At 51.8% G+C, this 13588-nt stretch overlaps 1 protein-coding gene across 1 annotated transcript in view; it reads right to left on the minus strand.

The window, feature by feature from the left end:
* CDC42BPB (CDC42 binding protein kinase beta) overlaps nt 1-13588 on the minus strand; it is a 119138-nt gene that overhangs the window by 29403 nt on the left and 76147 nt on the right. Inside the window, 11 exon segments of the mRNA XM_061181309.1 lie at nt 248-372; nt 743-848; nt 953-1197; nt 2461-2571; nt 4448-4690; nt 5888-6021; nt 6896-7015; nt 7117-7283; nt 9248-9327; nt 10732-10980; nt 12781-12981. Of these exon segments, the coding sequence (XP_061037292.1) occupies nt 248-372; nt 743-848; nt 953-1197; nt 2461-2571; nt 4448-4690; nt 5888-6021; nt 6896-7015; nt 7117-7283; nt 9248-9327; nt 10732-10980; nt 12781-12981 (1781 nt within the window).

Consider the following 13588-nt stretch of genomic DNA (forward strand, 5'->3'; position numbering starts at 1 on the left):
CGGGGCGGCCCAGCGCGACCCACACCCTCGGGGACTTGGTGGTGCTGTTTCTCCACCTTCAGTCCAATGTCATGATCACTGGACAGAACTGCTGCCCCCAGACGGTACCGATTTGGGGGAAACAGGCGAGATCTGTAGGATTAGACCTCAGAGACACAGCGTGAGGTGTGAAGGAGGAGGTGGCAGCTGGGGAAACCATGATGGGGGCACCAGCTGGGCCGCACCGCAGGGCTCGCCGTGCACGTACCACTGAATGATTTCCGCGATCTGGGCTTCCCAGTGGGCAACCGACTCCTTCTTGGCTGCCAGATCCTGCAGTTCATCCTCCAGCTGTCTGTTCTGAGCTGTGAGTTTATCCACAAAGGAACAAAGCTGAAATTAAACAATTGTAACACACAACTCGTTACTGGGCATCCTTAGCATTATGAAAACTACAAGTTCTTTTGAATTTTGAAAGTTTTCTTTAATCGTTATGAGAGTTTCCCAAACGAATTTTCCAATGTGGACTTTCTGGTCATATCTAACTTAAGTCACGTTTCAACACAAATCTGAACATCAAAGTGATTAGAGCTACTGGTTTCAGGTAATTAGCAGCTTGTAACCAAATGAAAACATCCCACTTAAAAGATCAAACATATTACTTCATTTAAAAATTAAAATACTTAAAATACCAAACTTCTAAGACTCAAGACTGAAAAAATTACAGCATCCACAAAGTGACAGTTCAGATCCTTTAAATCACCTTTTCGTTTTCAGCAGTTAATTTCTTGTTTTCCTCAAGCAGCATCGCCCTTTCTCGTTCATACTTGTCTTTGACTGTGCCCACGGCCTCCTCCATCTCACTGTGCCTGAGAAGGCAGGAGAGGTTTTAGGGGTTCCTGACTTTGCCAACGCTCCTCCCCGGGCCCGGCTCAGCCCGAGGCCTCCGCGCTGCGGGGCTGTGCAGACTCACCGCTCGCGTTTGGACTTCTCTAACTTGTCCTTCAGCACCAGGACCTCCTTCTGCAGAGCCAGCTGCTGGCTTTCAGAGTCGTGCACCTCCTTCTTCACATTCTTCACCTCCAGCACGTGGGAGGCCTCGCGTCTCACCAATTCCTCTTCATAAAACAGGACTTTCTTCTCAAGCTCAGATTTTATCTTGGAAATCTCTTGCTGATGTTCTAAGGCGGCACCTGGCCCACGGCCTCCTTGCTTCATCTGAAGATAAAGGTTGGAATAACTTACAAATCTCTGCACCCTCCTCGAGGCTCCGGCATCACCCCAACCACAGCAGACGCTTGCAAGCGCTTCTTCCTCTGCCCTGCCGAAGGACACCGAGCCTTCTAACAGCTGCAGGGCAGGCTTTGGGGCGGGGGGTGGGGGGTGGTGTCTGCCCTGGGAGGGGTGAGCCCAGATCTGCCTGGGACCCAGAGGCCCCGTCTCACACTCTGACACGAATGGTCCTCAAGGTCGCCTCACGCCGTTCGTTCATTCACGCAACAGTATTCTCTGGAGGGCTGACCGTGTGCCAGGCACCCTCCTGCTAACAGGGTCACACGGGGTGGTGACGTGGGAAGTGAGCCATCAGGCTAGGAAGGTCTTCATCACGGGGGAGGGGGCTCAGCCAGGGCAGAGGCACTGAGTGAGGGGGGTGGGGGGACAAGCTGCAAGTGTCTGAAGAACAGGAGGAATCGGGGGGCACGAGGGAGGTGGTCAGGGTTATTCGAGCGCTGCGGGAAGCCGTCAGAGGGCACTAACGACCTGACGAGCTCTGACTCTGGTGTAACGAGCTGCTGCGTGGAGAGCAGACTGCAGAGGGCACAGAAAGGGACGGGGAGATGCAGTCACAGGCCGCCGAGTCCAGGCAAAAGGTGTTGCCCGTGGAAGCAAAGACGACGGGGAGAAGCTGACACCTCGGGGATGTGTGCTGGGGGGACGGGCCAGGTGTGAGGGCGAGAGAAGGCCCATCGTCTGCATTTCACAGATGAGGAAACCCAGGCTCAGAAAGTGGAGTCCCGGAGCTGAAGTCCCGCCCAGCCCATGAGGAGCCACTAGGGCCCTCCCCCGCCCCCCCCGCCCCTCCCCCACCCCCCCCACTGCCCTCTGGCCCTGGACGAGGCCCCCGGCCACCAGCCCGGCTCTTGCAGTGTCAGCAGCAGGACATGGGCTGCGAGCTTCTCCAGAAGCGGGCTCCACCGAGCTTAGAAACCCAGACACACAGAAAGCACGAGGCGTCAGTCTGCTAGGGCTGGCTCCAGACTGCCGGAAACATTTACACAAGAAACGAAGGAACCCGGTTTTTAAAGGTGAGAAGCTCCCATAAGCTTTCACAATCGCGTTCCCGGCCCCCGCCGCCCCCGCCCCACGCCGGGTCTTGTCGGAGCCCCGACAATCGCATCGCTTAAGGTGACTCCCGCCCGGCAGCCGCTAAGGGTAAGAGTCTGCTCTCTCAGTAAGAAGAAAGACCTAACCGAGCACTACCTTGAGGGCTTCAAGCTCACTTTCTATTTGCTTGGAGAAGTTCTCGCTGTGCTCACGCAGCTTGCGCTCCTTGGAGGCCTCGGCCACGGCGTCCTCGAGCTGAGCTTCCAGCTAAGGAAGGAGAACAGCGCTTTTTATCAACACAAACAAGCTCCACCGCGGCAGCTAGACCTTTACCCAGAAGGAACTCTAAGTGAACGAAACCTTGACAGACCTTTGTAATTCTTCGCTCTTCAACAGATTTTGATCACAAAGTAAAGGCTGAGAAATACACTTCAGGACTTAACTGGAATGGCTGGTTAGTAATAAAACAAGTTTAAATTCTAATTTAAATTGATACTTTGAAACTATATTTCAAGAAAAGATACCAGTTTGTGAAAACAAATACTCCGATACCTGTAGAATACAGATTTTTTTTTTTTTTTTAATTTTACTTATTTATTTTTGGCTGCATTGGGTCTTTGTTGCTGTGCACGGGCTTTCTTTAGTTGCGGCGAGCAGGGGCTACTCTTTGTTGCAGTGCGTGGGCTTCTCATTGCGGTGGCTTCTCTTGTTGCGGAGCACGGGCTCTAGGCGCGCGGGCTTCAGTAGTTGTGGCATGCGGGCTCCGTAGTTGCGGCTCGCGGGCTCCAGAGCGCAGGCTCAGTAGTTGTGGTGCACGGGCTTAGTTGCTCCGCGGCATGTGGGATCTTCCCGGACCAGGGCTTGAACCCGTGTCCCCTGCATTGGCAGGCGGATTCTTAACCACTACGCCACCAGGGAAGTCCCAGATTCATTTTTTTTTTCATGGAAGATTTGAAACATACACGAAAGTAGATAGAGTGGTATAATGATGCCCATGTGCCATGACCCGGCGTCAAGAGGTAGCACCCTGGGCCTGCTTCAGCTGCATGGCTACTCCCCAGTCATTTTAAAGCAAACCCCAGACACAGTATCATTTCACCCAGAACTGGAACGGTCATGCTTAATTAGGGGTTCACTACAAAGAGTTACAGTTGGCTAGAACTACAAATGTACTGGGGTTGCAAAATCAACTGTCTAAGAAGAAAACAAATAGGCATTTTGAGGCCAAAGGACAAAGAGCCCTGAACACGAAAGGAACAAGAGCATGTACTTCTGGGCCCTCCCACTCAGTTTACCGAGTAAACCCTAACAGAATTTTAAAGGAAGGGTTGTGGGAAATACGTTGCCTGCTGGTAGTAGAACGTTTGAAATCATCTCGGGCAGCAGTTCAAAGTGGGGTCCTGAGGCCCTTTTAGGGTCTGCAAGGTCCTTCCCCTTCTAAGTCCCTACCTTAGGAGCTGGGCTCTCTTCATGTACATTATACAAAAAAGTGCATCACTCCAGACAATGCAGAAACAGATACGAGAACCCGGGTGTTCTCTATTAAGTCAGACATTAAAGAAAGGCATAAGCATGTTGAAAATGCCACACTTCTCACTATACTTTAAAAAACTAGTCACTTTTCATAAAAATGTTATTTATGTTAACATGTAATGAGTCTGTTGTTACACTGAAAATTTTTTGTTTTAATTTCTAACATGGTAAACATTAAGACCTATAACCACACAAACAAAAGCCCTTCGCGGCCCTCAGTGATTTTTGAGTGTCAAGGATCCCGAAGCCAGTCTCAGGACCGCTGCTCTGGGGCAGCCGGCGTCGCGCACCTAGAAGCCTTCGTGTCTCCTGAAGCCATGCTGCGTCACATCATGACGTGTTTCTATGGTATTTCTTGTTCATGAATACCCTCTGTTCTGCTTTAAAATTTTAGTACTACAGGAACCTCTTTCAGTAACTTCACAAATAGGTAACAAGGGCTGAGCGCTACAAAATGAACGCTTAGCAAAGCGGCTACTTGGCTTCACGTGAAATTTAAGATCCATTGTATGTTCAAGTGATTTACGTGACGCAGCCTAAGCTCCCAAAGCTGTTCTACTGGGGTCACCCAGGCGCCCCACCAGCAGCCCCCGAAGCCCCGAGCAGCTACCTCCTTCCGGCTCTTGTCGGCCCTGCGGGCCTCCTGCCTCAGCGCGTCCATCTTCTGCACGGCCGCCTCCACCTCCTCCTCCCGGTCCCGCAGCTGCCGGGACACCTTCTGCTTCTGGGACCGGAGCTCGGCCATGCGCTCATTGAGCTCTGAGAACTCCTGCAGGGCCAGCTTCCGCTGCTGGTGGGCGTCTTTCAGTTCCCGGGCCTGGGACTTCAACCGCTCGGAAGCCTCAATCAGTTGCTGAACACAAAGAGTTAAATTACAGATGGTTTACGTTTGCCTGACAAGGACGGGAAGGCGAGAAGCGCTGTCTTCCACTGTGTGAAGGGGTTAAAGTGACAGCAGATCTGGTTACAGGCTGCAGCCACAGCCCCGAGAACTGACCTTCCTGGAAAAAGCCCTTTGTTTGTCCCAGCGCAGCCTGAAGAAGCCCCCTTGAGACCAGTGAGACCCTCCTACGACGCGAGCCGCTTGCTCACAGGGGCGAGGCTGGCTCGGGAATTTCGACCTCTCCCCCGTGTCATCCACACAACCACAGAAGTAGATGAAGCATGAATCTGGTCACCAATCTAGTTACTTAAACCCAGCAGAATCAGAAAAGAACATACTATATACAAAAATGCTTAAGATTTCAATCAAAGTAAAGAACTGTATAAAAACAATCTGCTCCCTGCAGCCAATCCCTCGACAACTGGGCTGCTCGGTCACCGTGGCACCTGCTGGCCTGCGGCTCGAAGCAGCAGGATCTGAGCAGGTTGCCAGGGCAGCTCCCACCACAGGGAGGAGAGGCCCCTGTGGACCCGTCCACTGCAAGTTTCTCCAGCCCACCTGCGCCTCTGAGACGAAGCCCTGCAGGTGGTACGATACCACGGGGAACGGAAATCCTGCTCGATTCAGAAAACAGACCCCAACCACAGGGTCAACCACCAAATGTACTTTAGGAAACACGGTCCTCACCGGTGTGAACATACTGCTGTCTGAACACAGTCGGACGTGTCTCACTGAAAATCAATGTTATAAAGGAGCCGTGGCCTCTTTCGCAAAGCCTGGCCGGAACTGCAGGCAGCTGCAGGCCGGGCAGGAAGGACAGGGACCCTGGCTCGGGTGAGGACTAGCGCCCTAAGCCATTTGGGTCAGCGCAGGGAAAACCCTCAGTCCTCACACGGGGATACCGCCCGCTCAGCAGGCTCGTGTCCGAGGTTAAAGACGACGACCGGAAAGCGCGCCCGTGCAGCCGAGGCGCTGAAGAGCACCCACGACCGGGATCGGCCCCACGGTCACCGGGCGCCAGTTTCGCTCCTTGTGAGCCTCGGGCAGCAGGGGCCAGGATCCCGCACACAGACGAGGGGCCTGGACATCTTCGAACATACGCACGAACTCAACCTCACACCCTGCAAGATCACGTAAACCTCTCTCACAAACGAGGCCTCTGGCTACCTTGTGGAAATCCTCCTTTTCCTGCCGCGCCAGGCGGTACTGCTTCTCCAGGCCTTTCAGTCGATGCGTGGAATCCTCGTGCTCCTGGCGAAGAGTCACCGTGTCCTCAAGCTGTCGCTCGAGCCTATTTGAATCTGAGCCAAAGAGAAAAGAGAGCGTATTCCCTTACATGCAAAACTTTGTGATCTGACTTACTGACAGGGAATTATTTAATAATCCCAAATGCCCTCGAGGCTTTTTTGACCTCCTCTCTCAGGCACGCACACGGCCACTGCACACCTGAGCAGACCCACCAGACTTGGCCCTGCCCCTCTGTCTACGCACCCTTCCCCGGGACCGTGAGCCCAGGGCGGCACGCGCCTGTCTCGCCCTTGCTCCCTGTGGGAGCCAGCACGGTGCAGCCGAGTGGTGCAGGAGGGTCTTAGTAAGTAATGGACTCAATGGAAGCCCTTTTCTGGATCGGGATGGTGGGTCCCAGACAGGAAACAAAGAGAAGGCAATTGACTGTTTGATTTGAGATGAGAGTCAAGTGCAGCACCAACCCATGTGTCAGGTAAAGGGTTAAGACTTAAAGGTGACTTGAGTCTTCTGGAAGCTCTGATAACCTAGGAACCACAAAACACACACTGTCGTGACAATAGAACCAGCACCTCAAACACTGGAAAGTAAGTACAGCCACTGAGGGAAGCTTCAGAAAGGAAAGTTATGGCAATTCTGTCTTAGAGCGACAAAGAGGAGAATTAAGATAGAGAAATGCAAAATATTCTGAGAGTTTATGCATAAAATATTAAGAACTGATTCTAGCTGTCACTATAACATTATAGTATTAGAGTTCAGCAAGTTGGAGAAATGATTTTAAATAAACTGGCAAAACACCAGAACTCTTTGCTAAAGTTTAACCTTTTTTTCCTGCTTTTCCACCCAATGAAAAAAGGACTCTGAAAATTTTCTTTGCAGAGACGAATGCCCAAGAATAGAGACTAAGCAGTGTGACTTTAGAACACTTACCCGCTATTTTGTTCTTCAAACGTTCGATTTCTTCGTTCAGCTTTTTGATCTCTTTATCCCGGGCCGAACTGCCCAGCGCCCGGGCCGAGCCGTGCAGGGACTGGACAGTCTGGGTGGACTCTGGGGAGGAGACACGCGTGAGCGCCGGCCCGCGGCAGCGGCAAGCAGACCCCCCGGCAGCGGCAAGCAGACCCCCCGGCACAGGCCCCGCTGCCACTCACCCTGCAGCTTCCTGCTCAGCTCCAGCCTCTCCTGTTCCAGCCTCCGGATCCTCCTCTCATAGGCTTCAACCTGCAAGCTGTTCTCCAAATCCCGCTGCACACCCTCGTCTTTGGTTAACGTGCTGGACTGCATCATGCTCTTCAGAGAGCCCCGGTCAGAAAAACAGCTGCAAATAAAGCAACAGGGTTTTCTGATCTACTGAGAATTTACAGTGATTCCATTAGCATTTAAAAACTTCCTGGGGTAAAAGATAAGCCTTTTTAAATTGGCAAACAAAAACACTTGTGAAAAGACTTTACTGTTTATGGAGCCAAAATTAGACAAGAGTCTTCCTTCCTGCAAATGACTGGGTGACAACGGGCAGCGAAGAGGGACACCCTCAGAGCTGGTCAGAGACATTGCCTCTGCAGGGGAGGGGACAGTAATTTCTTTCTTGCTTGTTGAAGTACTGTTGATTTACAATGTTGTGTTAGTACAGAGCATAATTTCTAAATCATCGCGTCCACTCAACTAGACACTGAAAAGAGAAGGCCTTCTGCATGAGGAGCTGGGCTGGCAGGCCCGGCTGGGCTCAGGCAGAGGCTTCCCGGGACGCTCACCCCGGAGGCCTGCGGCGAAGTGAGCCGGCGAGGGCATGCTGGCTCCACACTGACTGGAGACGGTTCCTTCAACCCTCCGGGGCTCATCTTCCCCCGAAGACTGAACACCCTGTAAGGTTCCTTCAATTCCAGCACTCTCACCAGCACAGTTTAGCTCCTCACCAACGGCCAGCCGACTCACAACGCACAGACGAAGGCCGAGGAGGGTTCTCTCCATCAGAGCTTAACTCGGGGCAGGTTACTTAGCTCCTCTGCTTTTAACGTGACAGTGACCGATGTCAGGGACGCTTCTGAGTCCTACGGTGCGTGCAGTGAGGCACCCATCGGGCACGCGCACGTGCACACACACACACACTCACAGGACGGGCCGGCTGGTGCTTCTCAAAGGCGGCCCGAGGGTGCTGTGCCGGCTGGCACTGCCGGGGTCTGGGGTCTGTTCCCGGAGGAGGTCCCTGGACCCAACCCGACACACCTGAGCCCCGCTTGGGGGGCGGGGCTGGGATCCACAGGTGTGAGAAGCAGCCAGTGAGCTGAATGCAGTGGGAAGGTCTAGAGCCTCTGCAGAGGGGCTAATAAATCAATACGCCCAGCACACCCTGGAACACCTCCTCTTGGCTGGAAGGTATGCACCATAACTTTGGCTTACGTGCTGTTTAACTCTGGCATCCACACCTAAAGAGTTTCTACAAGCTTGAGCACAAGTAACCCTCTTCTGCAAGGAATCTGTATCACTGCAGGCACCGTGGCAGCTCCATTTGTTTTATTTTACCCGCCTTTCTTCCTAACCCCTCTCTTCTTGGCCCAGTTTCCTCTTAAAAGCAAGTTAGAGCGTCTCCGGCAACACAACTCTGCCAGAGGCCCATCTGAGACAGAGGCCGACGCAGACAAACACCAGCCGGGGGCTCCCGGAGCTGAAGCCACATGTGGGGCTCATGCTCTCAGCTCTGGCGGGGACTGCAGAGCTGCAGCCCCACCCATGGCAGCCTCACCCATGGGAGCGACGGGGCCGCGGCAAAGAGCCCTGCAAAAGCCAGTGGGAGCCTTGATGAAGATGGCGCTCAGCTGGGCGTGAATGGACACCGTGCCACTAACTGCAGCCACTGATGTCCCATCAGCACAAATCCTGCCCGTGCCGATGGCCTACAGAGATCAGGCGCCAGCAAACTATGGCCTGAGGGCCAAATCCTCTCGAGCCTGCTTTTGTACCGCCCATAAGCTGAAAATGGTTTTTACGTTTTTAATGGGTTGTTAAAAAAGAAAAGTATACAACAGAGATCACAAAGCCTAAAGTATGTGCTACCAGGCCCTTTATGGAGAAAGTCTGCCGACCCCGCTATATGTGGCATCACGTGCAGCACCAGGTGTGCATTTTTAAAGGACAAACCCATCCTACGCTCCCGTACGCACAGCCCTCTCAGCGCTCAGACGCGGGCATGGCCTCACACAGAAGCTCGCCCTCGGACTGCTCATCGCCCCCCTCCCCGCCTGGGAAGGCTCCTGCTCTGCTGCTGAACGATAAATGCTGACATACCTTTCCGTGGTGAACGTAAAACCGATGAATGGCAAATGTAATCCAGAAAAGCCCGTATGAGAACCAGGAGGTAATATTTCCTGCGCAAGAACACACACAACATAAACGAAATTATGTTCAAACAAATGGCAAACAAGGGAGAAAAAATATTATCCCAGGGTGAACTCAAGAGTGCAGCGGGGAGAACGGAGGGCGCTTCTGGAATGTTGCCTCCATGGTGCCACCTGCATGGGGCCGGGTACTGGCAGGTCCACTTCCCGCTCCTGGCAGGGGCCAAAGCGTGACGCAGTTAAGGGGATAAACCCACTGCTTTTGATGATCATAATGGCACGGGCCCAACTTGGATCAGGCTGCTAACTGTGAACCTTCTAAAGCGGCAAGATCCCCACTCACCGTGACGCTGAGCAGGGAGGAGTGGGGGACACGGGGCAGGGGCTTGGGCTCTGCGTTCTCGGCCTGGAACAGAGGCCAAGGCAGAAGCAGGGTTTGGAACCCAAAGGTAGACTATTTTAGATAGGTTTACTACAACTCTACTTTTCAATATGAGGGTCCTTCTCTATTAAAAATAAAAGCAAAGTTATTGATCTGGAGAATTTCAGTGTGGAAACAGTTTCTTTGAAGTCCAGGAAAAATCCTTTCAACAATGACAATACTTTTCTCAGTCTTTCTCACATCATCTAAAGGTCAGCTCTTATTTTACTAAGAAAAAGTCTGTAGGGAATAATCAAGATTTTTCTTTTACTTGGTTGAAACCTCAGTTTCTCTATCCCCAAACAAAGACACACGTATAGACTAATAAGGCTGCGTTTGATGAGGCCAAAATAGTTTTGCAGCATATGAGCAAAACTCTCTGGGGGCCAAAGGTATACTGACCAAGTGCATCAGAGGCCCTGGCAGAAAAGGTCAGACACCAGACGGGTCCCAGGGCCACATTCCACCTTGAAAAACCCACGACCTGAAACATCAGCAACTCAAAATCGGCCCGTCACCACTGTCACTCCCGACCTCCTGAGGCGTAAGGAGACGTTCACGCGCACGCTCAATGCACGTGACGGCAGCAAGTCCGGACGTCCTCACGCACAGGGCAGTGAGAAGGACCGGAAACCCCGAGGCCCAGGTACTATCTGTGGGGCCGCAGGCGGGCTCCTGGCAGTGGTGACGACGGAAGTGACCTTCTAATGTGATAACGTACCTGGCGCTGTTTCGCAAAGGTACAAAGCCATGAAGATAAAAGTAATTCTGATGAATTCTAAAACAAAAGAGCTACTTAATAACTCCATTTTACTCAAATTGAGTAACCCATCATTTTAAAAAAGGGATGTTAAGGACCAAGCCGTAGGCTGGGATAAAAGGTACGTTTCTTGCGACAGGTGCCAAAATTTCTGGAGCCCAGCACAGTTCTAAGATTCGCCACCTCCAAGGCGAGCGAGCCTGTGCGCTGCAGACCCCCTGGGGTGCGACACGGGGCGGGCCGCCGCACTTACAGCGTTCCTCAGCACGTCGTCATCCACGTCGAAGTTGGACGTGTCGGAAGGACTGCTCACATCCGGGATGTAAGGGGCTTCCAGGTTTCGTATATTTTCCCAGTTCAGTCCTTGGAAAAACGCGTGCTTCTTGAAGTCCTCCACCCCGTTCTGCCCCAGCCGGCGCTCCCTGCTGCAGATCAGCCTCTGGATGAGGTCTTTCGCCTCCTCGGACACGTCCGTGACGTGGGATGGGAACTGAAACCGCTCCTGGAGGGGGAGGGGGGCAAATCAGAGGACACGTGACGAAAGCACTCAGAAAAATCTAAGGTGCACAGACATCACAGGGAACAGAGTAGAAACAATAGCTCCAAAGCAACAGTCACTTTTTATTTCGTGGTAACTAAGTGCAACCAAAGCTAATGAAGCTGAATTCCAGAAAAGCAAACATAAAAATCATAAGTCTTGCTGGTTTTATTCATGGCAGACTTGTTACCACATTGCACATAAATTAAAACAGTGATAAATTTTCACCTATCAAGGTGGCAAAGAATGTTGACAACAGGCTGTGGGTGGGAGAGAAACTGGCACAGCCTTTCAGAACGCATTTTACCAACAGCTGTGGCAGTTCCACTTCTAAAAATTTAGTCTAGAGAAACGGTCCCAAAGAGAAAACATAACATGTTCATGATGCCATTCTATTCTGACCAAGAAAACTGAAAATTACCTAAATGCTCATCAAAAAGGGACTTGTTAAAACAAGATATGGTGCACACATACACAGAGAGTAAGGTTCCCCTCCGCGTGCTGAGCAGAAAGATGACTAAAACCCCGGTCATATGCGACGTGATGCCATTTATTTAAATGCCACCCCCCACGCCAGCTTAAGTCCACAAGGCCACACGCCACCATGGCACAGTGGGCCTGAGCACTGAGCCGCCCCTGCTGTCCAGGCCTCACCTCTGTGATCTCTAAAAGAGGACAGCAGAACAGCTGCACAGGGCTGCGGTGAAGACTGAATAAAAGAACGAAGAGACCACTAGGCCAGGCCCCACAGGCGGCAGGCACTCGCAAACAGCAGGTCTTAGAATTTAACCAAGTCCTACTTGTTACCTTAACCACGCTCATCACTGAGAAGTGCAAGGGGTGTTTTTTACCATCTATTTACGGCATGCACTTTTGCATGTCTGAAGTTTTTATAGTAAGTATATATTAATTTATAAATAAAAAATTATTTCTACTTTGGGAAAAGTGTTTTTTTAAAAAAACAGTATAACTTGCTTTGATTTAAACAGAAGACCCTTCATCACTTTAGTGTTCATCTGCTCCCTACCTGAGCAAATAAAGGGAGACAGGGCTGCAGGACAGATGGCAGACAAGTGGGAACCTTGCTGGGGTGTGTGAGTGACAGAGCAGGTGCGGAAAAAAAGAATGCTGTAAGCAACAGGCAGAAAGGATGAAACTGGCATTAGAAAGACATTTGATAAGGAGTATGAAGAAAACAGACAGATGACAAAAACATTAGATGGAAGAAGAAATAATAAACAGAAAAACGAAGGAAGCAGAAGCAATGTTGAAGTGAAAAATGAACAGCTGGGGAAAGGAAAGGGGAAAAATAAGAGGAAAAGAAATAGGATCAAGAAAGGACTAAGAACGCTACTATGTTGAGATGTGTGATCTGTTAATGACAACTGACTTCTGGACAAACAGGTTTGAGAGTCCAAGCTGGCATCTGATGGATCCAGACGCACAGGTCAAAGTGGTCAGTGGGCCACCCTCTCTGGCAATTCCCACCCCACACGGCACCGCGGGTACCTGCGTCCTCCTCCCGAAGCCCACTTCTCCTGCAGGGATCCTGGCCCGGATGAACCCGTCACCCTCCGCCAGGAAACAGGATCGTCGCTGGAACTTCCCCTCCCACCCACGTGTTCTGTGCCAGCAGCCTGTGCAGACTCCCGTCTGGCTGCCCAGCCTGCCCCACCCCACCCCTCTTCCCCAGTGACTCCCCCTCAGGCTGCTTTCCTTGCCTCGGGACTAGAACAAACAGGGTGTGGAAATGCAACAGCTTACTTCATGGTTCATGATCTTTCCATAGGTCTCCACAAGGGATTCTGCATAAAACGGTGTTTCTCCATAAAGCATCTCGTACATGCAGACGCCTAGAGACCACCAGTCGCACTCAGGGCCGTACTTGCCCATGCCGTCCTCCATCGCCTGCAGGATCTCTGGGGAGATGTAGTCAGGGGTGCCCACGGCCACAGAGGACTGCACCTTAGGGGAGAGGGCGGTTGGTGTTGAAGGGAAACCCTAGGGCATCTCTACTTTCAAATTCCTAATTATTTTCTCTAAAACAGGGACAGCAGATGATGAAATCATCATGGAATAAAACTGGCACCTGATCATGATTTAAAAACCTAAGAATTCAAAATTCAATGCAAATAAGTGTTCCTACAGCACTAAACATCAGGCAGTGTCCGGAATGCACGAGACTCTTGCACACTGGGTCTCTCAGCGCCCAAATGCCCACCAAGCCTCCACACGGCACTGCAGACCCACATTCTCCATTGCGGCTCAAAGTGTGGTCCAAGGACCACGTGCATCCAGCCCAGCCCTTCTCAGACTTTCATGCAAGGACACCGTGCACCTGTGAGACAGAGATTCTAAGACGCTGCATTTCTAACATGCTCCCAGGGGAAGTTCAGGCTGCTCACCCACACCCTACCCTCTGGCCCCCAAACAGGAATGTCTGGAAGTAGGTCCAGGGACCAGCTGGGTGCCTGGACACTCCCAACATGGGGCACTGGGAATGGACCTGAACGTAGCGACACCTCTATGGAGAGCTACAACTGGCAAGGTGGCAACCATCCCGGAGAAGGCA

The sequence above is a fragment of the Eubalaena glacialis genome, chromosome 2 (genome assembly GCF_028564815.1).
Source record: "Eubalaena glacialis isolate mEubGla1 chromosome 2, mEubGla1.1.hap2.+ XY, whole genome shotgun sequence".
NCBI lineage: Eukaryota > Metazoa > Chordata > Mammalia > Artiodactyla > Balaenidae > Eubalaena > Eubalaena glacialis.